A 21,283-nucleotide genomic window follows, 5' to 3' on the forward strand; every position below is an offset into this window, starting at 1 on the left:
TCCAGAAAAGTCCTTGTGAGGGCTTATAAAAGATATAAACTAGTTTCATGAATCATCGGGGTGAATTTTTAAAACTTAACACTCAGTTAAAACAAGGCATGTAATAAAAGATTATACACAATATGATTAAATTTACATAAAGGTTAAAAACAGGCAAAGCTACAAATAAATACACCTATTACACAAGAATCTTTACAAGGGAGGAACTAGGAAATAATGCCTCAATATTTTGCTAATAGTTCTTCATTTGCTTTATCAAACAGCAAACGACTGTAAAAAGACAGGGAGTAAACAATGGTTGGCTCCCAGACTTGGAGAGAGCAGATTCAAGCAGGCTGCTGTCACCAGGGTGCTGGGACTTGGGTGACCCCCTGGGAGTTCAATTTCAAATTATTTTTCAAGACCATAAGAAGAATATCACTGAAAGAAAATTCAGTAACTTATTTGTACCATCAGTATCAAAGATAAACATTCAGAAAAATAAAAATTTTCAAAAGAAAATCCAAATTGATCTTACATGGCTCCAGTTTTGGAGATAGGGCAAGTATATTCTGCCTTGAGCATCCACATGCTTTCCAACTAAGATTCCCATATTTGCAGTTGGTTTTAAGAAGCAAATGGGGGGAGCAAAAGGGTGAGAATCCAAAATCCACAAACGAATAGGTATGTTATATGTATTACCTATTTGAGACAAAACAAACACATCTTCAAACAATAATGAAAAGCACATGTTACATTTACAGTGTAGTTACGTGGCATTTTAAGACACAAGTCTAGTCAAATATATAGATAAAGGCTTTATGTAAACTGAGGCCTATTTCCCTATATTCATCCACATTCACATCGGAAATATGTTTCCATTAAAGGACCAGCATAACATTTGAGGAAAATTAATCAAGACAATGGCCAGCTTATTCAATTCAATCCAGTAAATATGTATAGGACCTACTGTACTAGGAGTATGGGATACAACTTTTTCTCTATGTAACATTCTTTGCTCCACCCAAGTTATTTGTCTACAAGTCTATTTCCCCTTTAACACTATAAACGTCTAGAGGCGATTATATATTATTCATTTCCATGTTCCCTACTACAGTGCTTAACATATTGGATGCTCAATAAAAGTTTCTTATATAAATAATGAATGAATGAATGAACAAATGAAAGATGAATTTGAGACTAGCCCTCAAGGTGCTCGTTAATTAAAGGTACTATAATATACAAGCTGGGTTAGATACACAGAACTCAGAGCTGAAAATAACCTTAACAGTCACCTCGTTCAGTGGCTCTTAAATTTTAGTGCACTGAGATAGGAATCCAAGTGAAAGCTCCTCCATGTACATGTACCATGTAATGTGCTATGTAACCATGTACATCATGCCTCATTTCAGTTCAGTTCAGTCGCTCAGTCGTGTCTGACTCTTTGCAACCCCATGGACTGCAGGACGCCAGGCCTCCCTGTCCATCCCCAACTCCCGGAGCTTACTCAAACTCATGTCCATTGAGTCATCCAACCATCTCATCCTCTGTCATCCCCTTCTTCTCCTGCCTTCAATCTCTGCCAGCATCATCGTCTTTTCTAGTGAGTCGGTTCTTCGCATCAGGTGTGAGAGCCAAAATCTCTGACTGCTTTGGTTTAGAGGAAGCCCAAAGCTAAACTCAAGTGCAAAAACTAACCTTAAACTAGAAATCTGATCAATTACCTTAACCCTTCCATTGGATCTCCTGATATTTGTTCCTGCTTTCATAGTCTTACTGCATATGTTTTTCAGTGTATTTCAAACACGGCTGCTCAGGAGCAAGAATGCCTAGGTTCAAATCCTAGTTGCACACATTATTAGTTATAGGATTTTAGGCAAGTTACTTAATTTCTCTGTGCCTCAATTTCTTCCTATACAAAAAAGAGTAATAAAAGCTCCTACTTCATAGGACTGTTATGGATAAAATCAACTAAGTTACATAAAATGCTTAGAATAGTACATGACATGGTAAATACCATGTTGCGCTCAGTTGCTAAGTCATGCCTGACTCTGTGACCACATGGACTACAGTCCGCCAGGCTTTTCTGTCCATGGGATCCCAGGTAAGAATACTGAAGTGGGTTACCATTTCCTTTTCCAGGAGATCCTCCCAACCCAGAGATTAAACCCGCAATTCCTGCATTGGCAGGCGGATTCTTTACCACCAAGCCACATGGGAAGCACAGTAAGTACCATGATGGTTTGGCAATTTTTTAAATTTTCTTCAAACCCATTTTGGAAATAAGCAAGGTATAAATAAAAAGTTGTCTCCTCTACTGAAGAAATCTTTTCTCACTAAGGAAATCCTCTACTGTTTTTCATCTTTCTTCCTTCTCCCCTAAGCACAATGATACTCAGCTCTGCCTGTGTATTACAAACTCTTTAGGAACTCTGAAATATACCAATACCCAGTCCTAGCCCCCCAAGTTTATGATTCAATGGGACCAGGTCTGGACAACATTTTTTAAAAGCTTCCCATGTAATTCTAAAGGACTGAAAGTCAGTACATAATAGAAATGTCCTGGTATGATTTTTACTATTTTATATCAGCAGTTCTCAGAACCATATTCCTCTTCTAACTTTATTGAAGTATTTTAAAATTTTGTTTTTATTTGGGTATAACTGACATATAACACATTTGTTTCAGGTATACAACATAATGATTCAATATTTCTATATACTGCAAAATAATCGCCACAATAAGTCTAGTTACACCAGACACCATACACAGTATCTAAGTACTTACAGTATGGGAACAGACACAGCTGTTGGTCCAAACTTAACTTTATGATTATAAAGTCATGTGATCACAGCACCACAAAATGACTGACAAGTACTGAGACACATCGTCACATCCCTCCAGAATTCACTCTAACATTATATACTCTAGACCAGTGTTTTTCAAAGGCTGGTCACAATCAATAGCTCGTGAAATTAATTTAGTGGACTGCAAACAATAAAATTTTTAAATGGAATCAAACAGAAAAATACAATGGCAGGTAGTATGGAATTTTAGTTATATACATATATAACTATGCATAGAAAAGTATTTCTTACTGTGGATCACAATCAAACATTTACAAGCCACTCTTTAGGCCATGCAATTTTTTTGTTTTGGAGTGGTAGTCCCAATCTCAATGGAGCCGTTTTCTAATGTTAATCGCTACCCTTTAAAGAAAAGGAAACTAATGTCTACTGAAGTTATCTTCCTGGTTGATCAAGGTTCTGCTGCCTCCATCAATGCCCCTCGCCAGCAGCATTTATGCATTTTAATATCACACTCATGACAAAGCACATGTGAGCCTGATTCCCATGGCATCCGGTCCCGTCACTTCATGGCAAATAGATGGGGAAACAGTGACAGACGTTATTATTTAGGGCTCCAAAATCACTGCAGATGGTTGACTGCAGCCACGAAATTAAGACATTTGCTCCTTGGAAGAAAAGTTATGACCAACCTAGACAACATATTAAAAAGCAGAGACATTACTTTGCCAACAAAGGTCTGTCTAGTCAAAGTTCACTGTTTTTCCAGTAGTCATGTATGGATGTGAGAGTTGTACTATAAAGAAACCTGAGCACTGAAGAATTGATGCTTTTGAACTATGGTGTTAGAGAAGACTCTTGAGAGTCCCTTGGTCTGCAAGGAGATCCAACCAGTCCATCCTAAAGGAAATCAGTCCTGAATATTCATTGGAAGGACTGATGCTGAAGCTGAACCTCCAAAACTCTGGCCACCTGATGCAAAAAGCTGACTCATTTGAAAAGACCCTGACGCTGGGAAAGATTGAAGGCGGGAGGAGAAGGGGACGGCAGGGGATGAGATGGCTGGATGGCATCACTGACTCAATGGACATGAGTTTGAGTAAACTCTGGGAGTTGGTGATGGACAGGGAGGCCTGGCGTGCTGCAGTCCATGGGGTTGCAGAGTCGGACATGACTTAGTAACTGAACTGAACTTGTAAGATTTCACTACTGGTATTCTCTCTGCCCTTCTTTCTTCTTTCTCATTCCTTTTTGTCAGCAAATGCCCTGCCTCCTAGCCTGCCCATTTACTTTCAGTAATTCATTACCAAAGATTCAGAACTCCTGGTAAAGTCCTTGGATTAAAAGTAATTATATCATAAGAAAATAATTTGAGTTAGCTGTAAATAAAGTTCAGATGGGTATGATACACATCTCTAAAGAATGGGTGAATGAAGAAAAAGTTTATCACAACCTTGACACAATATGGAGGGATAAGAAATAATCCAAAAAATTTCTGCAGGTATATATTAGGAAATATCAACAGAAGATTCACCTGCAGATTAGCACTGGGTAATGGGAGGTTAGATATAAGCTTAACCTCATCTTTTCTCAACTGTTTGAATTTTTTTAGCATAAACATGTATTTTTAAAAATTTTATTTTGATAAGACTTGGCCTCTATTTTAAAATTTTTTATTTATTTATTTTTGGCTGTGCTGGGTCTTTCTTGCTGCACAGCTTTTCTCTAATTGCTGTGAGCGGTTGCAGTGCACAGGCTTCTCACTGAGGTGGCTTCTCTTAGAGCACAGGCGCTAAGGCGCTTGGTCTTCAATAGTTGTGGCACATGGGCTCAGTAGTTCCCAGGCTCTACAGCACAGGCTCAACAGTTGTAGGGCATGGGCTTAGCTGTCCTCAGCATGTAGGATCTTCCCTGATGAGGCAACAAACCCGTGTCTCCTGCACTGGCAGGTGGATTCTTGACCACTGAGCTACCAAGGAAGCCCAGTATATATTATTACATTAACAAAACTAGTAACCAGAAGAGAGCAACAAAGGCAAGAAATAATAATGGGCAACATTTAACTGGGCACTTACTATGTGCCAGGAACTGTAAAAGCCAAGAGCTTTATTTAAGAGCAGCACATTTAATCCTCAAAATTCTAGGGTTAAGCTCTACCATTGGCCCACTTTACAGATGAGAAAGATAATACACTCTGACCTCCTCCTATCAGCTTAGAAATAACTAGTGTGCATCACAAGGAGTTGATATAATTCTAGTCAAAAGCAAAAGGGAAAAAAAGGGGGTACTACAAAATGAAAACGTACTGCATTACTACCTTGGAATTACTACTAGCATCAGAATCAATGACTCTACAGCTCCAGGAAGATGCAGAGGGCCAGCGAGTGACATTTTAAGATAACTTTTATGCCCTCTTGTTACCTCCCTACATGATTTAACAAGCAATGATTCATTTAAATCCGTAAGTTCCTCTGTCGATATGCAACTACCCTTGAAATCACAGGGGTTGCTAAGAACTATGAATTAATAGTGATTTAGTTAGTGATTAGTTAGTGATTTTTTTTTTCTATTTAGGCCAATACTTAACTATTTTAACCTGTCAGGTCATCTGAAAATGTGTTGCTTTTTTTGAGTTTTAATGGGCTCTGGGTTTTAAAAATTTCCTATTGGAGTTCTAAGTTCCAGTCGGATAACCAGCTATGTGGGCTCAGATAAACCACATGACCAGAATTCAGTTTCACCTATAGAATAGGGATAATGCTACATCATACAGAGGCAAAGGAAGGGGAACAAAACATGCAATGGGAAAAAAAGGTGGAACCCCTGCAGTTTGCTATGGAAAGCAGAGTAAACTCTTCACAAGCACAGGCTTATGTCTGTCCAGATCACTTGTGTACCTCAAAACCTAACAGGGCAGTGGGCAGACAGCTGACATTCAATAAATAAATATCTGTTGAACTGAATTGAATTTGTTGATATTAACACCTAGGCCTTCCTTCTCTGGGACAGCATTCTGCTATATCCAGTAAGGTTCAGTATAGATCATTTACATTTTAAGTGAGGGAATTCCCTGCCAGTCCAGTGGTTAGGACTCCAGGCTTCCATTGCTAGGGGCCAGGATTTGATTCCTAGTCAGGGGAATAAAGATCCCACAAGCCACGTGGTGTGCCAAAAAAATCAATTAATTAAAAATAAATAATTAATTAAAAATCAACCAGCTTTTTAAAATGTTCTTTAAAAAGTACTTTGAGAATGTTATGGAACTAAATGAATACAAGTTCTAATTAAATTGCTCTTTTAGAAAATTTCCACATTTTCTCAACTTCCATACTTACCCTGATATATCACAGGAATAGTACCAGTGAAATTCAGTAGGTCTTTCTGGGAACTATCTTTGAAAACTAGAAGAAAAAAAAAGTCCCAAAAAGTGCAATCAGAAGTAGGAAGAACTGTATTATTAATGTGCATGCATGTACATACACACATACAGAAACACACAATTTATAAATACCATAATCTACGAATCAGTAAATACATTGACAAGGGCAGAGTACTAAATGATGTTCTCTTAGAAAGCAGAGCAGGTAGGTGAAAGAACACAGGACTTTGATATTAAATCCCAAGTTCTTGGCCTGCTTTCCTACTTAGAGGTGATGGAAGAAAGTTTTACATATTGAGATATGGGGAAGTCATCCTGGCTCATACATTATTTAACTTAAGCTTTATGCTAACTAGAATAGCCAGTTTTGTGGCCCCTTAAACATACATCGTGTTAAATTTGTTTTAACAGTGAAAGAAAAGGATACACTGTCCAGAAGCAAAGAATGTTTTGAAGACAGAGATAAATGCCTCTCTTCCCTAAAACATCAATGCTAGTACTCCTTCAATGATCAAGTTCCCTTCACAGGTGTCAAGGCCATGTTGATTCACTGTGTGTATGCTCACGAATGTTTTTTTTGAAACCTTGAAGGAATGAACCCCTGTCACATCTGATGCTCTTTGTTCTGACATATAAAACTGTGCTAAAAACCATGCTTCTTCAAACTAGCCCTTCAAAACGTTATGAGAGGCTGTCTCCTAAGCTATGATCCTCAGCTTGGCTTGAATAAAACTCCTTTCTGAACTTCCCTGGTGGCTCAGTAGCTAAGAATCTACCTGCCAATGCAGAGGACACAGGTTCAATACCTGGTCCAGGAAGATACCACGCAGCGCACTGCAACTAAGCTTGTGCACCACAACCACGGAGCGTGTACGCTAGAAACCTCGAGCCACAACTACCAAGCCTGAGTGCTGCAACTACCGAAGCCTGCCTGTGCTCTGCAACAAGAGGAGCCACCACAGTGAGATGCCCGTGCGCCACGACAAAGAACAGCCCCCACGCGCCGCAACTAGAGAGAGCCCACACAAAGCGATGAAGACCCAGCACAGCCATTAAACAAAAAAAAAAAACAAAAAAAACACCTCTTTTCTATTCCTATTATAGATTGTTTATTGATTACTTCCAGCAACAGAGGCATGTGACTTGTGGTTAATCTCTTTGACCCTCAGTTTCATCATCTGTAAAATAAAGACTGCATCACAAAGTTGTCACAAGGATCAAATGAGGCCATATGAAAACACATTATAAGTAAAGGATTATAAAATGTGTGGACGCTATCAAATAATTGTCAGGTCTAAGTAACATCAGTTAATAATCACTTTCAGATATCAGATTATAAATTTTATAATCAGAAAAAAAGGTTTTATTTTTGAAAGTGACCTTCCAGAAAGATTACTAATAATCTTTGACTGCTCAAACTCCATTATTCTCAACCTTTTTTCAGTCTTCACATTCCTGAAGCTTCAACTTATCCATCAATAATTGGAACACACTGACGGACAGCTAATGCCCTATTTTCTGACCTGGATACAGAAAACACTACACGTGGTTTCAAACTGTCAAACTGCCTTAGAACAAGGTCCTTTTAAGAGCTCAGTAGCTAACTATACTACTTGGGCAGTGTAAGGAAAAAGTCTAAATAGATTTGATGACTTATCAGAAAGGGAGAAGAGGAAAAGCTAGGCTAACAGAAAACTCAAGGCCAAGAGTGTACATAAGTACATATATTTACCTTGAACTATATGAGTGAAAAATAACAGCGGGTGAAGGGGTCACTCTCAGGCAAAAACTAAAATGGACAGAGGAGTAGACAAGAGATTGTTTCTCAGGGACACAGAACAATCTGGAAATGTGGTACAGAAACTACAGTCATTGTCCAAGCAAATTATTCAAAAAGCCAAAAGAGAAATGATTATAACACATGGCCAACACTGTCTTCAGTAACAAAATGTACATTGGCAATATTAATCCTATAGCTTGAGGGTTTAATGGCACCATAGCTCACTTCTCTAGATGAGAGAAAAGAGATAAAGAATTAACTGGTACAACAAAGCTTTAAATCTATAAGATGAAGGAAGACATCATAAAAGAACATTTATTATTTAAGCAGAGGGCAAGATGAACATGAGAACAAGCTCTAAGCCCATGCCTAACTAGCTGTGTAATCTTAAGCACATTATTTAAACTCTCTGAAAACTGAAGATGATAATACTCACCTCACAGTTCTGGTTGTAAAAGAGTATGTAAAATAATATAGATAAAACATTTGGAAATATATTTGGTGTTCAACAAATAGTAGCTGTTAAATCCCCCATCCCAGGCATTTATGTACCAGATGCCAGGGTGTTATTCAAGAAAGGCAAGAAACAGATGGGCCAGAATCTAATCATTTCTTTCCACACATAAAATTAGCTATTCTTTGGCCATCGCGAAAAAATCTACAAACAATAAATGCTGGACAGGGTGTGGATAAAAGGGAACCCTCTTGCACTGTTGGTGGGAATGCAAATTGATACAGCCACCATAGAAGGTGGTACAGATCAGATCAGATCAGATCAGTCGCTCAGTCGTGTCCGACTCTTTGCGACCCCATGAATCGCAGCATGCCAGGCCTCCCTGTCCACCACCAACTCCCGGAGTCCACTCAGACTCACGTCCATCGAGTCAGTGACACCATCCAGCCATCTCATCCTCTGTCGTCCCCTTCTCCTCCTGCCCCCAATCCCTCTCAGCATCAGAGTCTTTTCCAATGAGTTAGCTCTTCGCATGAGGTGGCCAAAGTACTGGAGTTTCAGCTTTAGCATCGTTCCTTCCAAAGAACACCCAGGGCTGATCTCCTTCAGAATGGACTGGTTGGATCTCCTTGCAGTCCAAGGGACTCTCAAGAGTCTTCTCCAACACCACAGTTCAAAAGCATCAATTCTTTGGCGCTCAGCTTTCTTCATAGTCCAACTCTCACATCCATACATGACTATTGGAAAAACCATAGCCTTGACTAGACGGACCTTTGTTGGCAAAGTAATGTCTCTGCTTTTGAATATGCTATCTAGGTTGGTCATAACTTTCATTCCAAGCAGTAAGCGTCTTTTAATTTCATGGCTGCAATCACCGTCTGCAGTGATTTTGGAGCCCAGAAAAATAAAGTCTGACACTGTTTCCACTGTTTCCCCATCTATTTCCCATGAAGTGATGGGACCGGATGCCATGATCTTCGTTTTCTGAATGCTGAACTTTAGGCCAACTTTTTCACCCTCCTCTTTCACCTTCATCAAGAGGCTTTTTAGTTCCTCTTCATTTTCTGCCATAAGGGTGGTGTCATCTGCATATCTGAGATTATTGATATTTCTCCCACTCTTGATTCCAGCTTGTGATTCTTCCAGCCCAGTGTTTCTCATGATGTACTCTGCATATATCTTAAATAAGCAGAGTAACAATATACAGCCTTGACATACTCCTTTTCCTGTTTGGAACCAGTCTGTTGTTCCATGTCCAGTTCTAACTGTTGCTTCCTGACCTGCATATAGGTTTCTCAAGAGGCAGGTCAGATGGTCTGGTATTCCCATCTCTTTCAGAATTCTCCACAGTTTATTGTGATCCACACAGTCAAAGGCTTGGGCATAGTCAATAAAGCAGGAATAGATGTTTTTCTGGAACTCTCTTGCTTTTTCCATGATCCAGCGGATGTTGGCAATTTGATCTGTGGTTCCTCTGCCTTTTCTAAAACCAGCTTGAACATCTGGAAGTTCACGGTTCACGTATTGCTGAAGCCTGACTTGGAGAATTTTGAGCATTTACTCAGCCATAAAAAGGAACACATTTGAGTCAATTCTAATGAGGTAGATGAACCTAAAGTCTATGATACAGGTAAAGTAAGTCAGAAAAACAATTATCGTATACTCATACACATATATGGAATCTAGAAAGATGGTACTGACGAACAATGGAAAGCTAGTGGAGGTGATGGAATTCCAGTTGAGCTATTTCAAATCCTAAAAGATCATGCTGTGAAAGTGCTGCACTCAATATGCCAGCAAATTTGGAAAACTCAGCAGCGGTCACAGGACTGGAAAAGGTCAGTTTTCATTCCAATCCCATCCCAAAGAAAGGAAATGCCAAAGAATGCTCAAACTACTGCACAATTGCACTCATCTCACATGCTAGTAAAGTAATGCTTAAAATTCTCCAAGCCAGGCTTCAGCAATATGTGAACCGTGAACTTCCAGATGGTCAAGCTGGTTTTAGAAAAGGCAGAAGAACCTGAGATCAAATTGCCAACATCTGCTGGATCAAAGAGTTCCAGAAAAACATCTATTTCTGCTTTATTGACTATGCCAAAGCCTTTGACTGTGTGGATCACAATAAACTGTGGAAAATTCTGAAAGAGATGGGAATACCAGACCACCTGATCTGCCTCTTGAGAAACCTGTATGTGGGCCAGTAAACAACAGTTAGAACTGGACATGGAACAACAGACTGGTTCCAAATAGGAAAAGGAGTTATGTCAAGGCTGTATATTGTCACCCTGTGTATTTAACTTATATGAAACACTGGGCTGGAAGAAGCACCAGCTGGAATCAAGAGTGCTGGGAGAAATATCAATAACCTCAGATATGCAGATGACACCACCCTTATGGCAGAAAGTGAAGAAGAACTAAAGAGCCTCTTGATGAAAGTGAAAGAGAGTGAGAAAGTTGGCTTAAAGCTCAACATTCAGAAAACTAAGATCATGGCATCTGGTCCCATCACTTCATGGCAAATAGATGGGGAAACAGTGGCTGACTTTATTTTTTTGGGCTCCAAAATCACTGCAGATGGTGACCACCACCATGAAATTAAATTACTCCTTGGAAGGAGAGCTATGACCAACCCAGATAGCATATTAAAAAGCAAAGACATTACTTTGCGAACAAAGGTCCGTCTGGTCAAGGCTATGGTTTTTCCAGTAGTCAAGTATGGATGTGAGAGTTATAAAGAAAGCTGAGCGCCAAAGAATTGATGCTTTTGAACTGTGGTGTTGGAGGAGACTCTTGAGAGTCCCTTGGACTGCAAGGAGATTCAACTAGTTCATCCTAAAGGAGATCAGTCCTGGTGTTCATTGGAAGGACTGATGTTGAAGCTGAGACTCCAATACTTTGGCCACCTGATGTGAAGAACTGACTCATTTGAAAAGACCCTTATGTTGGGAAAGATTGAAGGCGGGAGGAGAAGGGGACGACAGAGAATGAGATTGTTAGATGGCATCACTGACTCAATGGACATGAGTTTGAGTAAACTCCGGGAGTTGGTGATGGACAGGGAGGCCTGGCATGCTGCAGTCCATAGAGTTGCAAAGAGTTGGACGTGACTAAGCGACTGAACTGAACTGATACGTAAAATAGATAGCCAAAGGGAATTTGCTGTATGACTCTGGGAACTCAAACGGGGCTAGCAACAACCTAGAGCTGTGGGATGGGGAGGGATGTTCAAGTGGGAGGGGGCATGGGTAAACCTATGGCTAATTCATGTTGATGTTAGGTAGAAACCAACACCAGGGACTTCCCTGGTGGCCCATTGGCTTAAGACTCCATGTTCCCAATGCAGGGTCCCTGGGTTCAATCCCTGGTTAGGGAATTAAGGTCCCATATGCCACAACTAAGACCTGGTAGAGCCAAATATATTCATTAAATAAATAAATAAGAATTAAAAAAAAAAAAGAAACCAAAACCATACTGTAAAGCAATTGCCTTCAATTAAAAATAAATTAATTAAAAACAAAACAAAAATTAGCTATTCCTAAGAAATACTTCAATTAACACCCCAAATTTCCCAATACATGAAGCTGAACTAGATATATTTTCTTAACTCAAACTAATTCAAATACAAAACATACTCATATAGAATAAAGTTTTCAAAACTCTGTGCTTTGACTAATTCATAAGTCCTGAAATCAATTTAGTCAGTCTTAATCACCATTTGTTTTCAAATGGGATGGAATAGAAAATGCCAGAGTGTACATAATATTTTAGTTATGTATACATGGGATTATGATATAAAATGGATTTCCAAGTGTGGGCTGGGGTCAGAAATTTTGAAAGATGAAGAAGTAAAATCTTTCTCAGGTAACCAGACTCTCTATATTAAGCTAAAAAGATAACTAAAACGTTATTAATTTATTAGCAACCATATATGTGATAAGCAAAATAATGGCCTCTGAAGATGTCCAAAACTCTAATCCTTGGAACATATATATATATATATATATATATATATATATATATATATATATTACCTTGCTTGGCACAGAAACTTTTTTAGATGCAATTAAGCTAAGGACCCTGACAATTTCCCTGAGGAAATTATCCTATATGATTAGAGTGGATCTAAGCTAATCACATTTGGTTCTTTCTTTTTCATTATTTATTTATTTTTCACTGTGCTGGATCTTCATTGCTGCACAGCATTTTCTCCAGTTGTGGCCAGTGGGGGCTACTCTCTAGTAGCAGGGCGTGGGCTTCTCACTGCAGTGGTTTCTCTTCTTGCGGAGCATGGGCTCTAAGGCATGTGGGCTTCAGCAGTTGCAGCACATGGGCTGAGTAGTTGCGGCTCCCAGGCTCCAGAGTACAGGCTCCATAGTTTGGTGCATGAACCCATGCTCCCTGCATTGGCAGGCAGATTCTTTACCAATGAGCCACCAGGGAAGCTCCACAATTGGTTCTTAAAAGCAGAGAACCTGGGTTTCCCCGGTAGTCCAGACAGTAAGAATCTGCCTTGCAACACAGGGGACACCAGTTCAATCCCTGGTCTGGGAAGACCCCACATGACACGGGGCAGCTAAGCCCACACGCCACAACTACTGAAGCCTGAGAGCTCCAGAGCCCGTGCTCCACAGCAAGAGAAGCCACCACACAGAAAAGCCCAAGCACTGCAACTAGAGAGAAGCCCCTGCTTGCCGCAAGCAGAGAAGGCCCGTGCGCAGCAATGAAGACCCAACACAGCCAAACAGATTAAAAAAAAAAAAAAATTTTTTTTTAAAGCCGAAAACCCTTTCTGTGGAGATTTGTGAAGGATGGTCAGAGAGATGCAAATTGCTAGCTTTAAAGATGGAGGAAGGTGACTCTGAGCCAAAGAATATGGGCGACCTTTAGAAACTAAAAAAGGTAGAGTCTTCTTTGCCTTTTTTCTTTTTTTAATCTCCCAGAGCCTTCAGAAAGGAGCTAAGACCTACCAATATTTCCAACCTACAGAGACTTATGCTGGGCTTCTAACTTACAGAACCGTAAGATAGTAAATTTGTTTCAAGACACTAACTGTGTGCTAATTTGTTACAGCAGCAATAGGAAACTAATACAATACAAATTTTATTAACTTCAAGTTTCCTTAAAAACCACAGGTCATAAAGTGTAGCTCAGAATCAGGGGATAAGAGAGAGAAATGAGAAATTATAACACAGTTATAGCTCTCTAAGAACAAATAATTAATAGTTTAATAATGCAGCAAAAACTAGAGTAAATGATTCTTACCGTAAGTGTCCATGGAATATCTGAAATGTGGGAAAAACATGTTTACGTTCTTCAGTTCTTCCACAGTTAAATCCCTGAACTTGTACTGAAAAGAGAAAAATGAACACAGAATAAGAATAAAACTATAGGCAATGGAATAATTACAAATTAACATTTAACTGAACACTTACTATGGGCTAGGCCCTGGGCTCTGAGTTTTACAATCATGAATAGTATTTGCTTTAATAACAACCCTGTGAAGTAGGTAGGGCTTATAACTGCTCGACTTTATAGAAAATGAAAGCTAGAGAATCAAAATAACTTGCTGAGTTAGATAGTAAGTGAAACCAGAGCTCAAACCCAGGGCCTGGGCCTTTAATATCTATATGAAATTACACTCCTGATATCACTGTTAAAGATCCACCTCTCATGCCTGAATACCTCATTCACTTGAGATATCTTGAATTTCCCTTCCTGGTACTATAACTGGGTTTCAAAGAAAGAACAGAAAGCATGCAAGGGTTTGCAGTCAGGCTGAGAGAACTGCCTCCTCATTCATCCAGATGTAGTCTCAGAAACACTACCTTGGTTGCCCTGTGGGTAAAATCATTTAACTTCCTTGATCTTTTCTCATTGGCAAAGAGAAGGAGACTCCTACACTCCACATCTTAGATTTGTGCTAGGGATTAAATGAAAAAAAAAAAAAGTATATTAAGAGCCTATTACCATTCTGAAAATGAAATTGAGAAAACAATCAAAAAGAATAAAATACTTAGGAATACATTTAACAAGATTCAAAAGAGACTCTAAAAACTACAAAACATTGTTGAAAGAAATTAAAGTGAGTCTAAGTAAATAGAAAGACATCCCTTGGTGCTACCTCAGAAAACTTCATATTGTTAAGATGGCAATAGTCCCCAACAGACTCAACGGTCAACAATCCACATTAAAATCCCAGCTGACTTTTTTTTTTGCTCATTTGCAAAAATTCACATAGTGATCTTAAAATTCATATGGAAATTCAAAGAACACAGCCAAAACAATCTTAAAAAAGAACAAAAAAAATCAGAAGAGTCATACTATAATCAAAAGACAAGCTACAATAAGAAAGACAGACAACATGTGGGAGAGGATGAGGAGGAATAAGAACCGTGCACACACACCGCTGCTGGAGGTGGACCACGGCAGCTGCTGTGGAAGCGCCTGGCAGTTCTTCAGAAGATTAAAGAAGCGTCACCACTGTTGTTGCGTAGTCGCTAAGTCGTGTCTGACTCTTTGTGACCCTATGGACTTAGCCCTCCAGGCCCCTTTGTCCGTGGGATGTCCCAGGCCAGCATACTGGAGTGGGCTGCCATTTCCTTCTCTGGGGGATCCTTCCAACACAGGGACCGAACCCACATCTCCTGCAATGGCAGGCGGATTCATTACCACTGAGCCACTAGGGAAACCTGTTCGAGTTACCATATGACCTAGCAATTCCACTCTGAGGCATACACCCAAGAAAAATGAAAACATGTCCACACAAAAACTTGTGCACAATTGTTCATAGCAGCATTATTTATAACAGTCAATCAGGAAAACAATCCAAACGTCCAGTATGATATATCTATAAAATGGAATTCACCCACAAAAATGAATAAAGAACTGATATATACATGGATAAATCATGAAAACATTATACTAAGTGAAAGAAAACAGACAAAAAGCCACATATTAAATGACGTGCATATAAAGTACAAAAATTGGCAAATCCATAGAAACAAAAAGTAGATTAGTGAGTGCCTAGGGCTGGAGGTGACTAGGAGAAAATCAAGAATAACTTCTAACAGATCCTGTTTCCTCTCTCTGAATCTTTTTTTTTTTCCATGTACAAGATCAATTTTTCATTTGCAAGAGATATAGCTCTACCACCTGGAAACTTCAGCAGTTAAGTATGAAAATCTCATGATTAACATTTGTAAAAGTGAGGTTTTAAATGAAATGTGTGTACAACCGTAAGTGCAGACAGGAAATGATGAATCGACAGCATATCTAAGTTACAGAAAGGCCTCGGAAAAGAGCTGTCTACAATTTATGTTAGAGCCTAGAACGGTATAGGAAAATAGAGGGAAGAAGGAAGGTCATTTTAGGAGAAGGTCATTTTGTTTTGGGGAAAAAATTTGGCAGAAGAAAAAGCATATCATTTATTAACAACTAAAAAACAGAAAACTCTTACTCATCTTTGTATGTTCCCCACAGCAATTTGCACAGGGCATGCCTTCAATAAATGTAGGCTAACTGGATGGCAGCCAGCAAAGAGACAGAGTCATGCAAGTAGAGTGGATATAGAAAGCAATTATGATCCACAGGGGCATCAATCACTAAGATCACTAAAATAAAGGGTCGATCGGTATTAACTACAGCAGGGTAAACATGAATCCCAGATTCAGTGTTCCTGATTCAGTGAAATCAAAAGTGAATGAAATCATCCCAATTCTAAACACTAAACAAATGTACAAAAAGCTGCACGGATGTCACTTGGATTACACATTTATTATGAATCATATCATTTCTCTTTTGTTTTCTATTTGATATTATATGCTGTTTTCTACGTTCTTAACATCCTCTGAGAATATAATAATTAATGGCTGCATAGGGATATATATTAGAATTGATCTAATTGCAAAGTAATATGAAAGTCTGTTGAAAAAGAGCAAAAGCACTCTTTGTTACGGCTTGAAAACCCAAGTACCACTACTAGTCAAATAGGTGATTTTCATTCTTGATGAAAAAGATCTATTTTATCTGTTAAAATATATATATATATTACGGAAAAATTCCTAGAGGTCCAGTGGTTAGGACTCCATGTTCTCACTGCCATGGGCCCAGGTTCAATCCCCTGTTGGAGAACTAAGATCCTGCATGCCTTGCAGCATAGCCAAAAAAGAAAAAAAAAAGTCATGTCACTTTTAGTCTATATGAAATAGAGTATCTTCTTAGTGTAATAGTAAATATAATCCATGACTATTAACACATAATCCATTACTATTCCTATACCACCTAAGAGAAGTCTGTGTAACATTCTATAAAGATATACCTCAGACAATGCCATTTGCTTAAAGGGTGCAAGCAGCAAACTAAAGAGGAAAACTGGCCCATGAAATCCTAAAACTAAAACAATTATACTATCATAAAAATCATTATGACTGGGGTTTCCCTGGTGGCTCAGTGGTAAAGAATCTGCCTGCCAATGCAGGAGACATGGGTCCGATCCCTGTTTCCACGTGCCACAAACAACTAAGCCCACGTGCCACACTATTGAGCCTGTGCTCCAGAGCCTGGGAGCCACAACTACTGAACCCACGTGCTGCAACTGCTGAAACCCAAGCGGCCTAGAGCCGTGCTCCATAGCAAGAGAAGCCACCTCAGTGAGAGGCCCATGCACTGAAACTAGAGAGCAGCCCCTGCTCACCGCAACTAGAGAAAAGCCTGTGCAGCAATGAAGACCCAGCACAGCCAAAAATAAACAAATAAATAAAATTATATATTAAAAAATGGGTACAACTGAAAAATTGAGAAGTTACTAACATTCAATCTTAATCTGCTCCACTGCAGTATGCTTATTTAGTAGACTGATATTTATGAACATCAGAGTACTCCTGTATGACACTGCTCAAATGTTGGACACTGAGGAGTATTTTATGGCATCATTTCATTTTTTTAAACAAATTAAGCATTAAGGAATCTTACAAATTAAGTCCAATCCTATTATGAGTGAGCAAATCTAGGTTAAGTTACCTATTCAAGGTAACTCAGCCAGGGAAGGTAGAAACAGAAATTAGGGAACCAGAAAATCTTTCCAAACCTAGTATTTAATATATACTAAAGAATATTATATATATATATATACACACACACACATAAACATATATGTACATATATACACATTTTGAAAAATAAACACTTATAAACCAACCTACCCTCCAGTGTTGTCCAGCAAAACTTTCTGCCATAATGGAAAAGATCATTGTGTGTGCTGTTGAATACAGTAGCCACATGTCGCTACCGACACTTGTGGCTGGTGTGACTTGAGAAACTCAATTTTTAATTTTATCTAACTTTGATGAATGTAAAAAGCCACATGTGGTGACTGGCTACCATATTACTGGACAGCACAGACCTTTCCAATCCCATCACATCTGTCTGGGTTTTTCTTCTCTCAACCATTCAACTGCCTACCTTAAATTGTATAGTCATATTCCTCTGCCTTTCCCCCTCCATAGTTTTTATCATATTTGTGTGCATCCTTAAATACCACTCTCTATTGCTTAGCTGCTTCTTGGTTTAATTAAAATATAATTTTGTATATAATCTCCAATTTTTTTCCTGAACATACTGTTTCTAAGGTTCACTCCTATTGCTGCATGTTGTAGTATTTCATTCATTTTCACTGCTGCAGAGTAATGTTTTCCATTGTGTGAATGAGTATAGAACAAACTATCTTTCCATCAATGAACATCTGGATTGTTTCTAATTTTGAATTATGAATAATTCTGCAAATGTCTCTTGCTTCATATATTATGAATCATCTATGGTATCTACTTAGATGTAGAAGGGCATAAAATAGACATAATCAAATTAATTTTAAAAAGCCCAAGCTGTTTCCCCAAATGGTTAAATAACCATTTAACCAACAGTGGGGCTTCCCAGGTGACACAGTGGTAAAGAATTAGCCTGACAATGCAAGAGACCCCTGGGTCAGGAATATCTTCTGGAGGAGAAAATGGCAACCCATTCTAGTATTCTCGCTGGGAAAATCCCACGGACAGAGGAGTCTGGTGGGCTACAGTCCATGGGGTCACAAAGAATCAGACACGATTGAGCAACTAAGTCACCCACATAGTGAGAGAAAATGGTGTTTTACCATGGCCTCAATTTGCTTTTCCATGGTTACTAATGGATTGGGCAAACACTCATTTCCCTGTTGTCTTCTTTTATTTTTCAAAAAATGATTATTCATGCCTTTTGTCCAATTTTGTATTGGTTTTAATATTGATATGTAGGCTAATTTATATATTCTGGATACCAATACTTTCTCAATTATGCATTGCAATATTATTTGCCGTTTGTATTTTGCCTCTTCACTCTCTTCATGGTGTCTTTTTATACATAAAAGTTCTTAATTTGAATGCAATCAAATTTATCAGTCTCTTCTTTGAGTATTTTACATCTTGTTTAAAAAATGTTTGCATACTCTAAGTACATGAAGATTCTTCCCTCCATTTTATCTCTATATGTTTTAAAGCTCATCTCTTATACTTAAATCTTTAATCCATGGGGAATTTTTAGTTATTTAGTAAGGTCTAATTTCATTTTCTCCAACATGGATAATCATTTGTCCTTGTATTCTCCTTTCTGTAATTTTCTGCAATGCCTCTTCTGTTTTATATAGCATTTTCAAAACATATGTGAACATGATTCTAAGCCCTCTAGTCTGTTCCCCTGGTTAATCAGTGTATCCTATACCAATACCACACTAAGTCTCAATTACTAGTCTCGACATCTGGTAGAGCAAGCCCCACACTTATTCTACTGTACGAATGTCAAGATTATTCTTGGCCTTTTGCCCTTCCAAATGAATTTTAGAATCAGTTTGAAAAATTCCCAAAATACCCTGTTAGAATTTTGATTGGAATTGCATTGACTCTACAGATCAATCTGGAGAAAGCAGGTATCTTCATAGCCATGAAGTTGGAATATTTATCTAGGCGGGAATATTTATAAGGTTTCCTTTGTTTTCAAGAAGATTTCTCACGTTCTCCATACAGTTGCTTGATTTTAATGTACTGTTCACAAAATTTGCAGCACTAAAATTATTTCTAAATATTAAGTTGTTATATTATTTGCCTACTTCAAGGACTAAGGAACTTTGGAAATATCTGCTAGACTGACTTGTTTCTAACTGGTTTCCTTAATTTACATATCCAACAGACATTTATTAAGCACCAATGTGCCAGACTATCCTATGCTATGCTAAGTCACTTCAGTCGTGTCCGACTCTGTGCGACCCCATAGACAGCAGCCCACCAGGCTCCCCCGTCCCTGGGATTCTCCAGGCAAGAACACTGGAGTGGGCTGCCATTTCCTTCTCCAATGCATGAAAGTGAAAAGTGAAAGTCAAGTCGCTCAGTCGTGTCCGACTCTTAGCGACCCCATGGACTGCAGCCTAACAGGCTCCTCCGTCCATGGGATTTTCCAAGCAAGAGTACTGGAGTGGGGTGCCATTGCCTTCTCCGAGACTATCCTATGCATCCTCAACTCTTCTGCTCCAACCCTTGAGAAAATCACTGTCTCTCTTTTATCTTTTTCCTGCATTCCAGTCCCACCAAAATTATGAAGTTTTTTCTCGTCTCAACTTCAGCAATTCTTCCCCCTGGACAATACACCATGCTCCCCTCATTGAAAAACTTGATAGAGTGGTTCTTTTAATTTAATATTCTCTGAAGAGGAGCCAGAAAGCCTGTAACCCTAGGTACGATGATATTTCTTTTCCTACAAGACCTACACATCTGTCACAATAGATAAAATCATCCAAATCAGGCATATAAACAATTTCAATCAAAAAGACACGAACCCAACAAAAACGTCACAAATGTACGCTTTCCGCATTGGGAAGTCTTAAAAAGCGTTATGAATCACTGAACTAAGAAACTGGTGGAAAAGTTTGCCTCAGATTGTACACTGGTGGCGAATCAGACAGCCTGGACTAAGAGCCTGGTGTAACATGGAATCTGACCTTAGTCATGTCCTAGAATTGCAGGTCAGACTTCTAGGTCAGCCCTCCCAGTCAACCCTTCAACGTTAAGAGGATCTCTTCTGGGCCTTCCAACCCTGTTTTCATTCCCAAATCTACACCAGTCTTTCATTTACCGCAGTTACTCAGCACCCATGTCGTTGTCAGGCACAGGGCTAGATAAGGGAATAAATATAGCACTGTCTGTGCCGCCATGAAGTTCCCTTCAAAGAGTAAGGTCTGCATAGAAATAATTACTCCACGATGTGATAATCGATATATCCGAAAGCAAGGAGAGAGAAGGGAGTGATTCTATCTCCTAGGGAGTAACATCTGAGTCCCAAAGAATGAACCCTCAAGTCAAAAACAGAGGGGTGTGGGTGGGGGTAGGCCGTTTCTGCTGAGAGAAAGGCGTGGTTAAAGAGATAGGCGAGTGCTGGACGCTGAGACAGAGAAGCTGGTGGCGTGAGAAGGTGTAAGAGCGGGTGGAGGTTGGGAGGATCTCAGAACTGCTGGGGGAGCCAGAGCCGCGGCCGCACCGCACCCATTCCCCGCAGCCGGCTTCAGGCCAGCCCACCCTGGCTCCGAGCCCCGAGAAAAGCCGGTAAACGCCCCGAGGAAGTAGGCCGGCCACGGGCGGACGCCCCGGGACCCCGGCGCCCCAGACCCTGCCCGGCCGGCTGCCCGCACCTTGCCAAGGAGTCGCCTGAGAGCCTCGCTGTCGAACTCCATCTCCAGCCAGGACCGCGAGACCGGTTCCGCGACCCCAGCCCCCGATCTCCTTCCGCACTTTCCCTGGACGGAGGCTGCTGCGGACCAAACTTCCCGAGCGGTCCTAGACCCCGCCCCTTCCCAGGCTCGAACGTCC

General features: G+C 39.6%; 1 protein-coding gene across 7 annotated transcripts in view; it reads right to left on the bottom strand.

The window, feature by feature from the left end:
* The window catches only part of UEVLD (UEV and lactate/malate dehyrogenase domains), a 58,344-nt gene extending 37,086 nt beyond the window's left edge, over positions 1-21,258 (bottom strand). For 5 of the 7 annotated variants that reach the window (XR_008714585.1, XR_008714586.1, XM_055581317.1 and 2 more), the window contains exons 1-4: positions 21,106-21,258; positions 13,665-13,749; positions 6,122-6,187; positions 518-681 (exon numbers count right to left, since the gene is read on the bottom strand). Coding sequence is in view for 4 of the 7 variants with exons in the window: in XM_055581317.1 (XP_055437292.1) it covers positions 518-681; positions 6,122-6,187; positions 13,665-13,749; positions 21,106-21,147 (357 nt within the window). In the remaining 3 variants the exon portion in view is untranslated. Of the gene's footprint in view, positions 1-517; positions 682-6,121; positions 6,188-13,664; positions 13,750-14,227; positions 14,323-21,105 lie in introns of those variants that run through there. The other 2 variants (XM_055581318.1, XM_055581321.1) reach the window with 2 other exon arrangements.
* Positions 21,259-21,283: the final 25 nt, after the last annotated feature.

Source organism: Bubalus kerabau, chromosome 5 (assembly GCF_029407905.1).
Source record: "Bubalus kerabau isolate K-KA32 ecotype Philippines breed swamp buffalo chromosome 5, PCC_UOA_SB_1v2, whole genome shotgun sequence".
NCBI classification, from domain to species: Eukaryota; Metazoa; Chordata; class Mammalia; order Artiodactyla; family Bovidae; genus Bubalus; species Bubalus kerabau.